Genomic DNA, 16,316 nt, shown 5'->3' with positions numbered 1-16,316 from the left:
TGCTTTTACCCATGTAATCATCACTCTCACTTTTATATGGCCGCTAGAGATAGATTATTTTTAAGCAATGTTATAACTTAAATTCTAACCCATTTTCCCATCGTGTGAAACTCCTGAAAGCCGAAAAAGAGTTCGGTAGGTTACGGGCGGGATGAGGGACAATTGAGGAAAATGAGGAGAAGAAGAGAAAAATAAAAGGAGAAAGAGAAGGGATGAGAGGAAGGGAAGTAAGAAAGTATGTAAAGTAAGAAAGTGAATAGTTTGGTTTAAAATTTGGACTTCTACATTTCTTAACAAATTGATTTCAATTTAGAGTGGCTGGTGTATAAGCTTGAATGAGGCGAGGTAATATTGAAATTGTTTATAAAAAGAATTTATCGATTTTGATGGGATAAAATGTCAAATGGCTAATATAAATAAATCCTAGTATAAAAAAACAAATTGTTTTCAATCTTTAACACATTCTTATATGCTTTAAAAATTGATTTCTGAAATACACTGTAAAATTTTTATATCGTGAAATGCATATATAAAACCTACTATCCAAGAGAAAAGAACCACATAAAAAGTCAGCTAGCAAGTGCACTTTGATTGTATAAATTGGTAATAAAATTAAAAAATCACCTAACATCTGTAGTTTGCCCATTTGCATATACAATCATTTAATGTATTTTAAAAGAAATCACATGTTTATTAAAATATTCAATCAAGAAAATATTTAAAACATAAAAAAATATCGTGTTATGGGATGACAGGCTGCTAATAAGATGTTTATAATACCTATGCAAGTGGGGGCAAAAGGGTTCCAAATAGAACAAGTGTCCCCTATAGAAATGAAAGTTTCTTCAATGTAGTTTAATAGCAATATTACTAAGTTTTACATAGGTTTTATTGAACTAGATAATGTTTACCTTCAGGCTAAGTTTATGATGGCCAATAACCTATGCAATCATATATGATCTACTTCGAAGTAAAATGAAATAAAAGATAATAGAAAATAATCAAGTAAAAGAAAGATTTTATGCATTTAAATTATCCTTGTAATTATATCGTCATCTCTTATTACAAATATTTGCTTACAACTTTTATATATTCACTGTTATAGTAATGTACGATCACATATGTTCATTTTATGATTTTGTCTAATCATGATTAGCACAAATATTATTCACTATCCTTTAGTGTCTCACTTTCGTATTAGATTTATGTATCTAGTAGAGTTTGTAACTCATTAGATTGTCATAAGTATTTTTACCAGAAAAAAGAAAGAAAATGTTGGAGCTGAGAGGGATCAATCACATTTTTTAGGAAGATTTATGTACATACTACTCAATTCCTATGTATTTACATATTTAACACCTAAACATACATATCACTTTACCTATTGATTAAAACGTGCATTTCACAATTTAAAAGATAAAATTGTGGTATTTTTTATGTGATATGAAAGACTTGGGTGGTAAAAATATTAGAAGTAAAGTTTACGTGTTAGATATGTAAAACATAATTGGGTGGTTTGTATGTAAATAACCCTTTTTTTATTATATTAACTGTACAACAACTATAAAATAAAAAAAAAATTGAGGTAACTCAAAAGATGCTATTTATACTTTTAACATCTTGGGGTGTTTTAGATCCTCTTCGGACATATTAAAATGAAATATTTTAGATAGTTCACATTTAATTTGAAAGATTTGAGTACACTCGATTTGTCTAAAATAGTGTAATGTGTTACGTGTTGTTTTGGGTGAATTTATGTGATTGCATCCCTCGTTCTATTCTGATGACTACAAGGACATGTGTTGGAGGTGTATTCAGTCAACTAAATCACACCAGCCTCTATTATGTCCCACACCGACTAGTGAAGGGGGCCTCCTCGGAGTGTGACAATTCATGTGAAAACTTACCTATTAAAGCATCATTCACAAATAACATATAACTAATACCAACCTTACTTTGAAACCTTTGTAAGGATTTCCAAACTAGTTGAACGAACAAAAACTTAATAATCATTATTGTAATCCTATTGCAATCAAAAACTTCAATAATTTCAACAGAAATATAAGTGAAATAGTGAACCAGATGATTACTCAATACTTAATTATATTAGTGTTGACCTCACTTTTGGTTGAGGTTTAGTTTTTCCTTTTTAGTAGCCTAAGGTCTTGCCATAGGACTTTCCTGTTGGCTATTCCTAGAAAACTAGAAGAGGAACCCTCACCATTAGAAATTCTACACTTCTATTGAAGAGTTCCACATAGTGGTCCTAACCTTTAGCACTTAGTAGGTAGGGTCAATATGAGGAGCTCAAGGTGAGTTCTCATAGCACTACTTGCCCTTAGGGTTGACTCTGGGTGTTGGTCTAGGGCTAAGGCACTCACTTTTACTCACTTGCACTCGCTTGCACTCGTTATCTCCTATACCCACTCACAACCCTAAACCCAAAATTGTTGACTTTGAGCCCTTGATCCTTTGGTAGACTCATGTAGATGGTCTCCTAAACCCACTGGCCCTAGGCTAGGATTTAGCTAAGACCAGTACATAGAGGATCCAAAAGGGGATTTTATTGGTCCATAGCTCATCTGTGGTGGTCAATTTCCCAATTCTACCAAAAATATCCAACTTGGCTTTTTACCCCAAACCTACCCAAATTAACTAAACACCCCCAAATCCCAAATTTGGTCAAAGTCCTCAAATTCATCCAAAATAACCAAAATTGTTCAAAAGTCATTTCAAATCTTTTGAAAATACCCAAGCTACCCAAAACCACCCCAAACCCACAACCACCCCAAATTCCAAATTTACCAAAATACCCCCAAATTTGCCAAAATTACAAAAATAACTTTGGCACCCCAAACTTTCCCAAAGCATCCAAAATCACTCCAAATGTCTCCAAAACCCATTTGGACCCCTCAATTGAACCCATTTTGACCAATTTGACCATTTTTTACCAAAACTCCCAAATTGCCTTTAAGGACCTAATTTCCCAAAATTTACCTCAAATGTCCATCAAGTTGGTCCAAATTCCCCCCAATTTCAATCCTAAACTCAAATTCACCTTCCATGTGACCAATTTAAACCAAATACAAGCTCAATTGGCCCATGCTTTGAGCCTAATTTTGATCTAAATCAAACCCCCAATTTTTGTCTTATGGTCTAATCCCACCAAATTGAACCTCATGGTCTACTCAATTGGTCTCAATTTGAATCCTAAACTCTTCATAACATTCCTACACATCAAGCTTAACCTTCAATTGGCCTTGGTGAGGCCTCAATTTCATTTATTTTCAACCCAAATCCAAAAATCCCCAAATTGGCTGTCTTCAAGCTCCACCAAATTGATTGCCCTAATTGACACCTAATTTATGTTGAAAACTCTTCATAACATTCCTATTGACAATTCTTAATAATAAATTTGGACTTAGCCCAAGCCTAGCAAAATCTGCACCGAAGTCTAGCACAACATACCCCAATTGACCAAAATTCCAAAATCCTTCAAATTGAACCCCCAATTGAATTCAAAATCATTTCAATCATTGACCAAAAACCTACATTACAATCATCTACACAATGTTGATCAATTAATTGGGCTTAAAGTCGTGGCTAGCCTAACCCAAACCCAACTTTTAGCCATTTGGACCCAAATGAACCCATACAATAAATCAAAATTGGCCTAACCACCCTAAAGTCACCAAATTTATGATTCCACAGCCACTAAGCTCCTCCTAAGGACCAGGCTAAACCCCTTTGGACCAGCCATGGCATGCTATGGACCAATGGATCCCCAAATTAAGGGATTTATGCCCATTTATGGGCCTTAACCAAAAATTTTCCTCATCATCACTTGCCATTGAGGTTTAATTATAATTAACCCACTCTGACCTCCTGGCCACCTCCCCTGGCCCTGCCGACCGGCTTAGTGGCCGAAAAACACCAAAACCAAGAACCCCAAGCTCAAATTCAAACCCAAACTCACCCATCTGAGCTGGCCAATTTCAATTGGCTTTAGCACTTCAAAACCCTCCACCTAAGCAATATTTTCCACCTCCCAATTGGCCCTGGCAGCCAGCCTAAGCCATTTTTATTTAAATCTCACCTCCATGGCCAAGTGAGGAGAGCTGAAAATTTTCTAAGGAAACTCTGTCAAATTGCTTCCAGGGACCCCTAGGACCCCCTCAGTTTAAGCCCACAATTTTCCCCCTCCGGTTCCCTCTGTGAGAGTTCAATTTTGAGCTCAAAGTTTCAGTTGAAACCAGGACATATTTCCCCATAGCTTTACACTGAACTGAACCTTAATTAATTATGCACACACCATCCCCACAGTGGAAGGAGTTGATTCCCCACAGAAGTCCCCTCTCAACCCAACCAGCCTCTAGTATAGACTTCAATCAACACCTGAAATCGAGCTTGGTCGAAATCATACCTAGTCCATTCACTAAGGTTTGGGACTTCATCTGGAGGTTCGTTGGGACCAATCGAAGCTACCACAACCATTTGATTGAGGTCTCCCCTCTCAGACAAAGGTATTGAACTTCAACCCTAAACCGGCTTGTTTCGATTCTCCATACGTATTTACTGTATTTCATACCGTATAATCCATATAAATAGGTTCGTCTTGAGTAGATGAAGGTTTAGGAATAAACCCCATGTGTTTTGGTTGAGTCTAGGCCAAGATCTTATGGTTTTAGTATGAACAGCTCACGGGTTAGGTCACTGGAGGACGATAATGGAGAGCCGTCTGATCTCGCGTGTATCCAATGGACGGAGGAGATCAAGCCCGACAGATCCATGGAGCATAAAGCGCGGTCCGCGTGGAGGCTACGTGGTTGGCGGCGTCAAATGGCGGAGCGATGCGTGGAGCCTTCGGAGCTGCCCAAGATCCAGACAGCGCCGCGTGGATAAGTAGAAAAATAGGAATTTTTGAATTATTTTAAATGCCTAAACTTCAAAAATCCATATCTTTCTATAGAAAAATCATAAAAATAAAAATAAAAATACCCACTTGCTCAGTGAACAGAGGAGAATAATGTGGACTAACAATAGAAATTATTATTTCACTCGCTGATTTTTAATTAATTAAATACCCTCTGCGGTATTTTAATTCTCCATGACCTAAAACATTTCACCATGGCTTGGAATTTTGAGGGTTTATTCTTCATGACAGAGACCATGTCTTCTGATTTTTTCCAAGGTCAGAGGTCATTTCTATGCTTCTAACCCTAATTTTCAAGCTAAGGTGACCATTTTGGCTTATTTTAATTATATAAATAAAAATATCACTTCGAAAATTATGAAAACAATTTTAGTAGATTTCCTGTGGTCAAAGACATCTAGGAAAAATATTTTGATGCTTTGAATCATGTTATGAATTTTTATACTTAGTTAAATGTAATACCTTGTGTTAATTTTTGTAAGTTAAACACATATCAAAAATTAATAAAATCAACTCCACATTGATCACAAAAATCATGTCTACCCACTGTAAAAATACCAAAATTATTTGACTTCGTCTAGGCACTAAAATGAATTTCTTAAGGAAACCTTGCTTTTTAATAAAAATAATTATATTAGATTAAATATGCTTAGAAAAATTATGAAAACTGTTTTTTCTGAGTTCCTTGTGATCAGGGGCATTTTATAAAAATAAAACCCATTTTTTGTGAAAATACTTCATTTTCTAAATATATTTTGAATTAAAAATAATTAAAATAATCAAAATTTTTAAAAATACAAAAAATGGTTCAAAATGAGTGGGAATGTCCCCTGATTACTTAGAATTCATTAGGAAATTTTTCCTAATTTTTTTCTAAGTTAGGATAATTAAATAAATTAACTTTTGAAAATCTTATTTTCTAAATTTAAATAATTATCTAAATTAAATCAAATTTTGAGAGGTCCACATATCCTCTAACATTTTAATTACCTCATGGGTATAACATTTTAAATCCTCAAAGTCATTTGAGTTGTGTTTAAAGAGATATGAGGTGAAGTCCCCCAAAGGCAAGATAGTCTTTTTGGACTTTGGCGTCTTAATCAAAATTTAGGGTTAACCAGGGATAAAGGAGTAACTTTGATCCTAATAAACATGTTTGAATGATTGAAATACAATGAGATTATAAGGTAGAAACTCACCCACCACATTTGCACAACATCAATAGATAATAATCTCCCCTAATCTTCATGAGTTAGAAGTCGACAAATATCAAAAGTTTCTTGAGTGAGAGGCTTAAGCTAGAAGGATGGTAATTTAATTTACTTAAGCCCAAAATTGGTGATAATGTGATCTTTAAATGAAAATACACATGACTTAAACTAAAATCTTAACCTTCACCAAATTCCCCATTATGATTGCTAAGGGCTTGGCAGTGACCTAGACTCGATATCTAAGCTCAATCGATTTGAATTAGAAGATAATTGGGTTGATAATTAATATTTTTAAACCCTCCAAGTCCAATTTTACTTGTGAGCACCATAATCTTAAATAACTCAAACTTACCTTAGGGGCACTCATTCACATAACTCTTAAATGAAACATCAATTGATTAATCAAGTACACTATCCTTGGGATAATTAAATTATTAAGTTTTACTGAGCAAAGGTGTAGTCACACTTCAACCTCGGATGATTGATGGAACAATATGATAAGTTCAAAATGAACACGAAATCATTCAAAAGAGCCTCAAAGAAGTTCAGGGTTATATCCCGAGCACTTTGGAATCTTTTGGATATTTTGAAGGACAAATTGAACTTATCGTGTTTTGTCCTAAAATCATCTACTAAGGATTTCCGAGATTCAACTAAATCATAACGTGGGATTTGGTAGCTAAACCTTCATCTACTCATGCAATTTAAATTCCTTACAAAATTATATACATGTCTTGCAAGTACTGACCTTTTAGGAGGTGGAAACAAGAAGACTTGTCAGGTATGCTTTTACAGTTTATAGTACCATTTTCTCTTTTAATTTCCACACTGTACTTTCATGCTTACAAACTTGCATGTTAAACAACGATGTCACCCTGCATGAAAACCAAAACTGTTAGGATAGCCGTAAAATCAAAACTAAATTAAAATAAACCACGATAAAATTCACCGCCACAACATTCAAATATAAAACAACTTAAAATTTAATCACAAAAATCATAAAAACCACAACTACAACTAAATTAAGACGTCTCTATTGGATGATCGGGAATCCCTTGGAGAAGGTAACCTACATTTGCTAACGAGGCTTCCCAAGATTTAAATGAAAGTATGAAACTCATTAAGTTGAGTTTAGTAAATTCATTTAGACTAAGTAAATCTAATAAAAAATAGTGGCACCGGAACGATGGAACAATATGATCCTAACCGGTGTCGCTCTAATCAACTTTAACATGCTCCATAATATTTAAAGAACTACAACCATAAGGTCGTCTGATTTGACACCATAACTTAACAGAAAACTTAAACTCGCCAAGACGAGGAGCTTGGAGCTAGCATGGTGGGCAGCACGGCCATCTTCAACAGCAAAACATGTCTTCCCTAGCTAAACCAATTTCCTTCCTTAGAACTAAAACAAAAAGCCATAGGACTTTAAGGTTGTTTGCTTATGCAAAATAAATTCTCACCTCATCTTTAGGTCTTTGTATAGTTCTGCTATACAATATAAGCTCTAACTCGCCTCGTCTTAGGATTCCAAAGGATTCCAAAGTTGTCGTCTGTCACGACTTAAACTCTCACATCTTCCAGGCTATTTGTGTGATCATTTCACACGAATGTAGGCCCTAACAAATAAAATTGGCATGATACAATACCTAAATATTTCTCCTCAAAACTAAAGTCAAACAATAGGATAGACTGGGAAGTCACCGATGTTCTCCTTCGGATCTGTGACATCCCCTAATTCTTACTCCTTTGGATTCTACAATAAATGTTTCAAATTTGAGTCATTTCTATTTCACACCTCGTTTGTCCGATCTTGTTCATAAGTCTTATCCTTTTGGCCTCTTTGAAGATAATATTTTCCTTAGTTTAATCGAGAGTTTTTTACGGTCATTTAAGATGTAATTAACTATAGGGGTTTGCCCTTATAGGAAGCTTGTCCGAAGTCAACTTAATATAAACCATATTAAATTCTTCGTATTAGATAGAAGAACTTGTCGGCAAATAAAACGGTTTCGCAGATCAAACGTACGTCATATATTTTTTAATTTATTTGATGGAGTCTCATCCTCAAATCTTGTATTTATCCTTCGGGAGAAATATAGGGTTTGAGGTATAGCGTTCTTCATTTAAATTATGAAAAATATGAAGTCAGTTTGATTTCATATTTTTCTAAAACTTATATATATATGTAAATTAAAACGTCCTTCCGAAGCGGGTGACGGGATTGCGATTCCGGCGGCCAACAGCTTCAAACGGGCAACACTACAACCAAAAATAGTGCCGACAATTAGAAACATTTATATTTGTTTATGTAAATAATGAAACAATCTTGAATAAAATTTTTAAAGCTAAATGTATAATAAGCAAGCTTTGACATTCATCGATATTTTCATTTATGTTTGTGAATATGCTTGACTGTTATTAATAAGAAACTTGCAAAAAGCTCATAAAATGCACATTTATTTATAAGTTTGTTGCCTTTTGATAATCTATTCTATGTTACCATATCAATTTAATTATATTGTATGCGCTTTAAAAGTTACTTATATTACTAGAAGGATAGTATAGCAATGGTGTGTAAACAAGTCGAGCTTAAGTGAACACAATGTTTGTTACTTAAGCTCGGCTTGTTTGTGTTCGGCATGTTCAATTTTTTTTTGGCTCAATATAGGCTTGCATTCTAAAGGGCTCATAAATAGTATATTCGTGTTCAACTTGATTTGAATTGGTTTGTTCGCTTTAGTTCATGTTTGAATTGAAATTAGCTCAAATTATTTTAAAACTACAAAAATTTAAGATTTTTTAAATAAAACAAAAATAATATAAGTGAGCACAATGTTTCTTACTTAAGCTCGGCTTGTTCGTGTTCAGCATGTTCAATTTTTTTTGGCTCAAAATAGGCTTGCATTCTAAAGGGCTCATGAATAGTATATTCGTGTTCAACTTGGTTCGAATTGGTTTGTTCGCTTCAGTTCATGTTTTCCTTGAAATTAACTCAAAATATTTTAAAATTACAAAAAATTAATATTTTTTTAAATAAAACAAAAATAATATAATATAAAAATATTATAATAAAATTTGAGTCAAATTGAGCTAAACAAGATCGAACAAAAATTTATTTGTGTGGCTCATTTATAAATTAAACTCAAAAAATTGTTTGTGTTTTACAGGTTTGCTTAACGAACGAAACGGGCAAAAGCAACTTAACGATCCGAACAAAAGTTGTTTGCGAACAACGAGATTTTATATTGAGCAATGAACTAGACGAATAAAATAAAAAATATATATATTTTTTAAATCGACATTTGATGATGAAAATATAGAATAAATAGCTCTACCATTATGTTAAATTTCTCCATTGTGTCCTCCTATTGAGTGTCATATTTACATTTAATTCTAATAAATTAAGACCATTTTTTAGACAACATTCCAAAGTTTATTTAGGTCTACCTCTACCTTTTTTAACATAATATAAATTTAAAGCATCTTCCTCCTAATCGGATCATCAAATGGTCGACTATTAATGTGACGAAACTATCTAAGAAGACTATCTAATCTTGTCTGCCGTTGGAGCAACATCACCCCTTTCACAGATACATTCATTTTGCATTTTGTCTCTAAGTGTCAAGCCACTCATTGACCTCATCTCAGCAACATTTACCTTAGTTTTATGTTTCTCTTTTAAAGCTCAACAGCATTGCAGGTTTCTTCACCATCTCATAAAATTTTCCTTTTAAGTCTAAGCGGTACTTTTTTCTATCACACAATAGTCCTGACACATTCCTTCACTTCAACCATCCTAACTTGAATTCTATTAATAACATCCCCATCTATATCACCATCACTTTGAATAATAGACTTGAGATATCTAAAGCGTTCACACCTTTTAGTGATTTGATCATCCCTTATTACAACTCTGCCACTAGATCTACTACTTCTAAAATTAAATTTCATGTATTTAATTTTAGTTCAACTCAAAATTAAGACCTTTAGACTCTAATGTAGACCTTCATAATTCTAATATTTCCTAAACTTTCTCTTTAGTCATACCCACAAAAAGGATATCATCTATGAAAAACATACACAAAGGGACATCCTCCTGTAAATGTCCAATAAGAGCATAAAAAATTGAAGTAAAAAAATATGATCTTAAACTGATCCCTGATGTTATCCCACTGAAACAACTCAGGTATACATATTTTTAATGACTTGAATATAAGTCATATAACGATTTTTCTTTTCTAGAACTCTCCAAAGAACTTCTCTTGGAACCTAATCATAAGCTTTCTCTAAATTAATAAAAATCATATGTAAATCCTTCATACGCCCTTATATATATACAGCTTCAATAGTAAAGTTGTCCAACATAAATCCAAACTCATTATGAGAAATTTTTGTACCACATCTTAAGCTACGTTTAATTACTCTCCCCATAATTTTAATGTATGGCACATTAACTTGTATCCCTTATTTGCACACACTTGTGCATCCCCTTTATCCTTGAAAATGGGAATCAAAATACTTTTCCTCCACTCAATCATATTTCTAATTTTAAAAATAATATTAAAATGTTTAATAAATAAAAAAACTCCTAAATCTCCTAAATATTTCCACATATCTATTGAGATATTATAAAGTCCTACTGATTTTTCACCCTTAGTTTTCTTTAAAGCCTCAACTTCTTTTTCACAAATACGACGATAAAAAAAATTATTTTATTAATGAAATTAAGATCACTAAGTTTAATCCTATTTTCTAAAACATTATTGAGATTATGAAAATATCTCACTCACCTATGTTGAATATCTTCCTCAAAGAAAAACACTTTAATTTTCATCTTTAAAGCAATTTACTTGAACTAAATCTTTACTTTTCTTTTATCTTTATTTGGCTAGATTATACACATATCTTTCACCTATTTTAGTATTAAATATATTATAAATATCACTAAAAGTAAAATTTTCAACATCACAAATCATTCACATAGACTCCCTAGGGGTCATTTTATATTTTTCCCAATTCTTTAAGTTTTTACATTTAAACCAATTTTTATAACAAAACTTCTTATATTTTATTTGTTTTTGCATATTATTATTCCACCACTAACTATTTTTATTTATATACATATATTTTTCCTTTTGATTCTCGAAGTACAACTTATGCCACTAATTTAATAGTGTTTGTTATTTTATCCAACATATAATCAAGTTCTTCATGAACATCCCAAATCTCAAGATCTTGAAGTTTACTTATAAAAAGGTGTCCTAATCTAATTATATGACAATATTTCATTGTATTTTTTTTATCTTCTAACATCTCATCTAAAAATCCTGAATTAATAAATCAATGTTGAGCACTTAGATTTTCACTTGTAACGACCTTACAATATTTACATTTTCAACGATCTTATTTTCTCATAAGAAAATAATCAATTTGTATTTTTTTAGATCCATTCTTATAATCAATAATATGCTCATTTATTCTCTTAAATAAAGTATTAGCAATAACAAAATCTTAAGAAAAAAAAATCTAATATAATTCTATCTTCTTCATTAATCACTCAAAAACTATAGTCACCATAAATATTACTAAAATGTTTTACCACTCTAACAATATGTTCATTTAAACCTCCTCCAACAAAAATTCAAGAGGTATCATTTGTATTAAATCTTCTAGGTCCTTTCAAAATTTTCTATTGAACCTATAGCTATTAAATCTTCTAGGTCATTTAAATCATCTCAGTAAATAATTATCACTTTTAATGAAAAATTATGAATAAATTTATTGTTAATGAAAATTACATTTGCTTAAATTATTAGCATCCTACAAGTGATCACTCTCAATTAAAGCTTGAACTAGATATTAATATTAATAAATGATATTGAAAAGATTTTGAAATTAGAGTGATGACTAAGCTTTTGCTTGAGCTAAATAAGAAAATAAATGAAAGAGCACAAAAAATGCATTAATCGAATCAGCTTGGTTCATTTATAGCCGTAAATTCCACACCTCATTCTAATCACCCTATGGCTACGTGATACTTCAAAAATGCATATCGTTATTAATTTCAATGTACCCACGATGCATAATTTTTTTCTTAATGCAATCTAAATTAGTTACAATGCCCAATCATATTCCTTCTCAAATTTTCAAAATTGCACTTATGAATAGGAATGCCAGATAAATACAAAATAATATGACAATGTAGTGTTCAAACTTCTTCAAAAAGATATAATACTAGTAAAAATAAGAACTTACAACAGTCACGGATTTTACAAGCTTCACAATCTGCGCAACAAAAGTTGGATATATGTCACGGTGAACATAAAACCTCTCAGCACCAGCGCAGTTTTGACCACTAGATTGGAGTGCACCTCTTACTGCAATTTGTACAACCTAGAAAGGAAGTGGTTATAAGACCACATCACAATAGCATGGAAGCATGCTCTGTTTTGTGAATGGAGGCCATTCATTTCTCCTATATTAGATTTTGAAAAATAAAACTCCATACATGAGGTACATCAGCATCTTCACACACAATAAACGCATCCTTGCCACCAAGCTCGAGTGTAACGGGAATCAATGTCTCTGAAGCCTTTTGCATGATCTGAAAACAGATGTTACAGTGAGTCGCACAACAGTATCATTGCATATATCAAAGAAATCTATGCAATCTAAAACAATATAATACAAATACCAAATATATATAATATATATATATATCAATTGAGATACTTACACATGACAAATAGCATCAATGTTAAAGAAGCATAACAGTTAAATGGTTCAAATGCAATGATTTGAACAAAGAACACAACAATATATTTCAAGCAATTTTAAGATTTCCTGGTGTTAAGCAATCTATTCCTTCAGCTATAAGTACCAAAATGAGCATCCTGCAAAGAAATTTTATGAAATAGGAAGTCTGCAGCCTAGAAAACACCATTGTATTCTTCATGTTTCTTTCCCTCTTTTGATAAAAAAGACTCGTTGCATCAAATCCAAACTCCATAGAAATTTTATTTGTTATTGATCCTGACTAGAAGGCAGTTTTGGAGCAGTCATCAAGTTGCATCTTCCCAAACCATACATTAGTCGAAACTCATGGCAATAGGTATGTCATTTAGTGATCCTGACTCAACTATCAAAGTTTTGATTTGATGAGCTTCATTACATTGCCAGCAAACAGATACCTAGTATAAACTAAACATAAACAAAAAACATTTCACGTAAAACAGGTACAAGAGAGGTCCTTCTTGTATTGACAGAATGTTTGAAAAACACATTACTTCTAACAACACCAGAGCTATATTACAAAACATTACAAACAAAAAATGTAGATTAAGATGTATTCAAATAAAACATATACCATCCTACCCACAGCAGGTGATCCAACAAAGATGATTTTGTCAACTGAAGATACAAGAGCTTGACCAGTTTCTCCAAACCTGACATGGAAAGAAAACAACGTTGAAAGAATCGTATCATGTAATGACTGACAGCAAAGAAGAATAAAAAACCTTCAAAAATAGAAAATGAACATACCCAGTAATTACATGAACCAAATTCTCCGGAGCTCCTACAGCTACTAGAGCAACTTGAATGATCCTAAAATAAAAACATCCCGACCAGCTAGAATGCTCTGACACCTTAAACATTAGAAGAAGTTTAGTCAATTCATGGACAAAATTAGAAATCTAAACAGAGAATATTCAAGCATCATGTTTTGGGTCCTCACAGTGAACCTACGATCAGCAAAAGTTATTATTTCATGGAATAAGTAAAACAAGCATCATGTTTTGGGTCCTAACCGTGAACCTACGATCAGCAAAAGTTATTATTTCATGGAATAAGTAAAACAAGCCACTAAGCACTATCGGTTCCTTTTCAAAAAAGTCCGGAGAAATATTTGCGTACGTCTTACGTACCCAGAGCTGCGTATGTCGATAGGTTACAGGGAGGGTATTGGGGGGTTATATCTGCGTTATACCCCATGTAACCTCCCTGTAACCTACCTGTAACCTACCTGTAACCTATCTGTAACTAGTAAGTTTCGCGCTTCTGTTTTCATATATTTGTAAGTTACAGATAGGTTACATGTAGGTTACAGGGAGGTTACAGGGGGTATAACACGGATATAACCCCCCAATACCCTCCCAGTAACCTACTGATGTACGCAGCTCTGCGTACGTAAGACGTACGCAAATATTTCCCCCTCTAGTCCTTCAAAAAGCAAGGAACTTCACACTTTTCTTTAAAGAATATCGCGTAGCAGTCAAAGTCGTAAATGAACTTTATAATTTTATGCAATTAGATCATTTGTTTTCTTGCTTATCCATTCAATTCCCTGACCAGCTTAAAGTGAAGCTACTCTACCAACACCGCGTGTCCAACCACTCTGCCTCTATATTCACCATCTCTTATTGTGGCAATTCAAAGTAATTAAAATTCAAAATTGCTGCAAGTTCTAACCCAGAATAAAATAAGACCCAGCCAGATTTAAAGCTCCATTCATTAACTTGAAAAGAAAAATCAACCTTCATAATTTTATGCAATAATTTTATGCAATTAATTCGTTTGTTTTTTTTTTTCTGTACTTTCAGGTCCCTTGACCATCCTACCACCGCAAACCCAACGCCTCTGCCTCCACAGTATCTTGTATTCCTTTTTGTGGCAATACAAAATAATTGAAATTCAAATTTTCATTTATTTTTACTCAACATAAAATAAGATCATGTCAATTACCAGATTAACTCCTAAAAAGCATTTCAATTCAATTGTTAAGTTTGGCCTAGGGCTATTAATTTGAATCCGATCAAAAAATGAATTTAATTTTGGCACGGTTCTAAATCATGGGTCAACTAACCAGCATGACTAAGCTTAGTTTGAGTTAATCTATAATCAAACATGGCTTGGCTTGAGATCAACATATATATAAATTCAGGCCAATCTCCAATCAAAGTAAAATAAGTTGATATAAAATCATTAACCCTAGTTTTCCCTGTCAAGGTTGAATATGGTTAAGATGCAACTTGAAATATACAAAACATGTTTATGGTACACATAAAAATTACATTGATATATAGCTAAAAGGAATTATATTCGAGTGGCCTTGTAATGAAATTGCTTTTGAGTTGTATTAGCTTGAATACAACAACAACAAAGCCTTAATCCCACTACGTGGGGTCGGCTACATGAATCTTTTTTCTCCATTGCGTCCTATTTAGTGTCATATTTTCATTTAGTTCTAGTAAATTAAGATCATTTTTAATACAATAAGCCCAAGTCTTTCCTGGTCTACATCTGCCTTTCTTAACACAAGTCGAATCTAAACATCTACTCTCCTAATCGGATCATCGGATGGTCGACGTTTAATGTGACCAAACCATCTAAGACGACTTTCTCTAATTTTGTCGGTCACAGGAGCTACACCAACCCTATCATGGACATAATCATTTCGCATTTTGTCTCTAAGTGTAAAGCCACTCGTCCAACTAATCATTCTCATCTCGGCAACACTTAACCTATTATTACGCTTCTCTTTTAAAGGCCAACATTCAGCCACGTATAGCATTGCAGGTAGCACCACCATCTTATAAAATTTTCCTTTCAGTTTAAGTGGTACTTTTCTATCACACAAAAGGGCCGAAGCATTCCTCCACTTCAACCAACCAACTTGAATTCTACTATTAACATCCCCATCTATATCACCATCGCATTGAACAACGGACCCAAGATATCTAAATCGTTCACACCTTTTAATAATTTGATCACCCAAAGTCACACTTCTGTCACTAGAGCTATTACTACTAAAATTACATTCCATGTATTCAGTTTTAGTTCTACTTAAATGAAGGCCTTTAGACTCCAATGTAGACCTCCATAATTCAAGTTTTTCCTGGGCTTTTTCTCTCGTTTTATCCACGAGAAGAATATCATCAGCAAAAAGCATACACCAAGGTACTTCCTCCTGTAGATGTCCAGCAAAACCATCCATAAAGCAAAAAAGATATGGGTTTAAAGCCAATCCTAGATGTAATCCAACAGAAATAGGAAAATATTTTGTCAATCCTCCTTCAGTTTGAACACAAGTAACAGCTCTAGTATACATATCTTTAATGACTTGAATATAAGTCATATCAAACATTTCTTCTCGAGAACTCTCCAAA

General features: G+C 33.1%; 1 protein-coding gene across 2 annotated transcripts in view; it reads right to left on the bottom strand.

The window, feature by feature from the left end:
• LOC110038308 (aldehyde dehydrogenase 22A1) overlaps positions 1-16,316 on the bottom strand; it is a 70,090-nt gene that overhangs the window by 14,674 nt on the left and 39,100 nt on the right. For both annotated transcript variants that reach the window (XM_020743105.1, XM_020743104.1), the window contains exons 7-10: positions 13,693-13,796; positions 13,517-13,595; positions 12,659-12,754; positions 12,406-12,543 (exon numbers count right to left, since the gene is read on the bottom strand). In XM_020743105.1, the coding sequence (XP_020598764.1) occupies positions 12,406-12,543; positions 12,659-12,754; positions 13,517-13,595; positions 13,693-13,796 (417 nt within the window). The remainder of the gene's footprint in view (positions 1-12,405; positions 12,544-12,658; positions 12,755-13,516; positions 13,596-13,692; positions 13,797-16,316) is intronic.

Source organism: Phalaenopsis equestris, unplaced genomic scaffold, assembly GCF_001263595.1.
Source record: "Phalaenopsis equestris unplaced genomic scaffold, ASM126359v1 Scaffold232430, whole genome shotgun sequence".
Lineage (NCBI taxonomy): Eukaryota > Viridiplantae > Streptophyta > Magnoliopsida > Asparagales > Orchidaceae > Phalaenopsis > Phalaenopsis equestris.
This window is presented reverse-complemented; position numbering and strand designations above follow the sequence as displayed.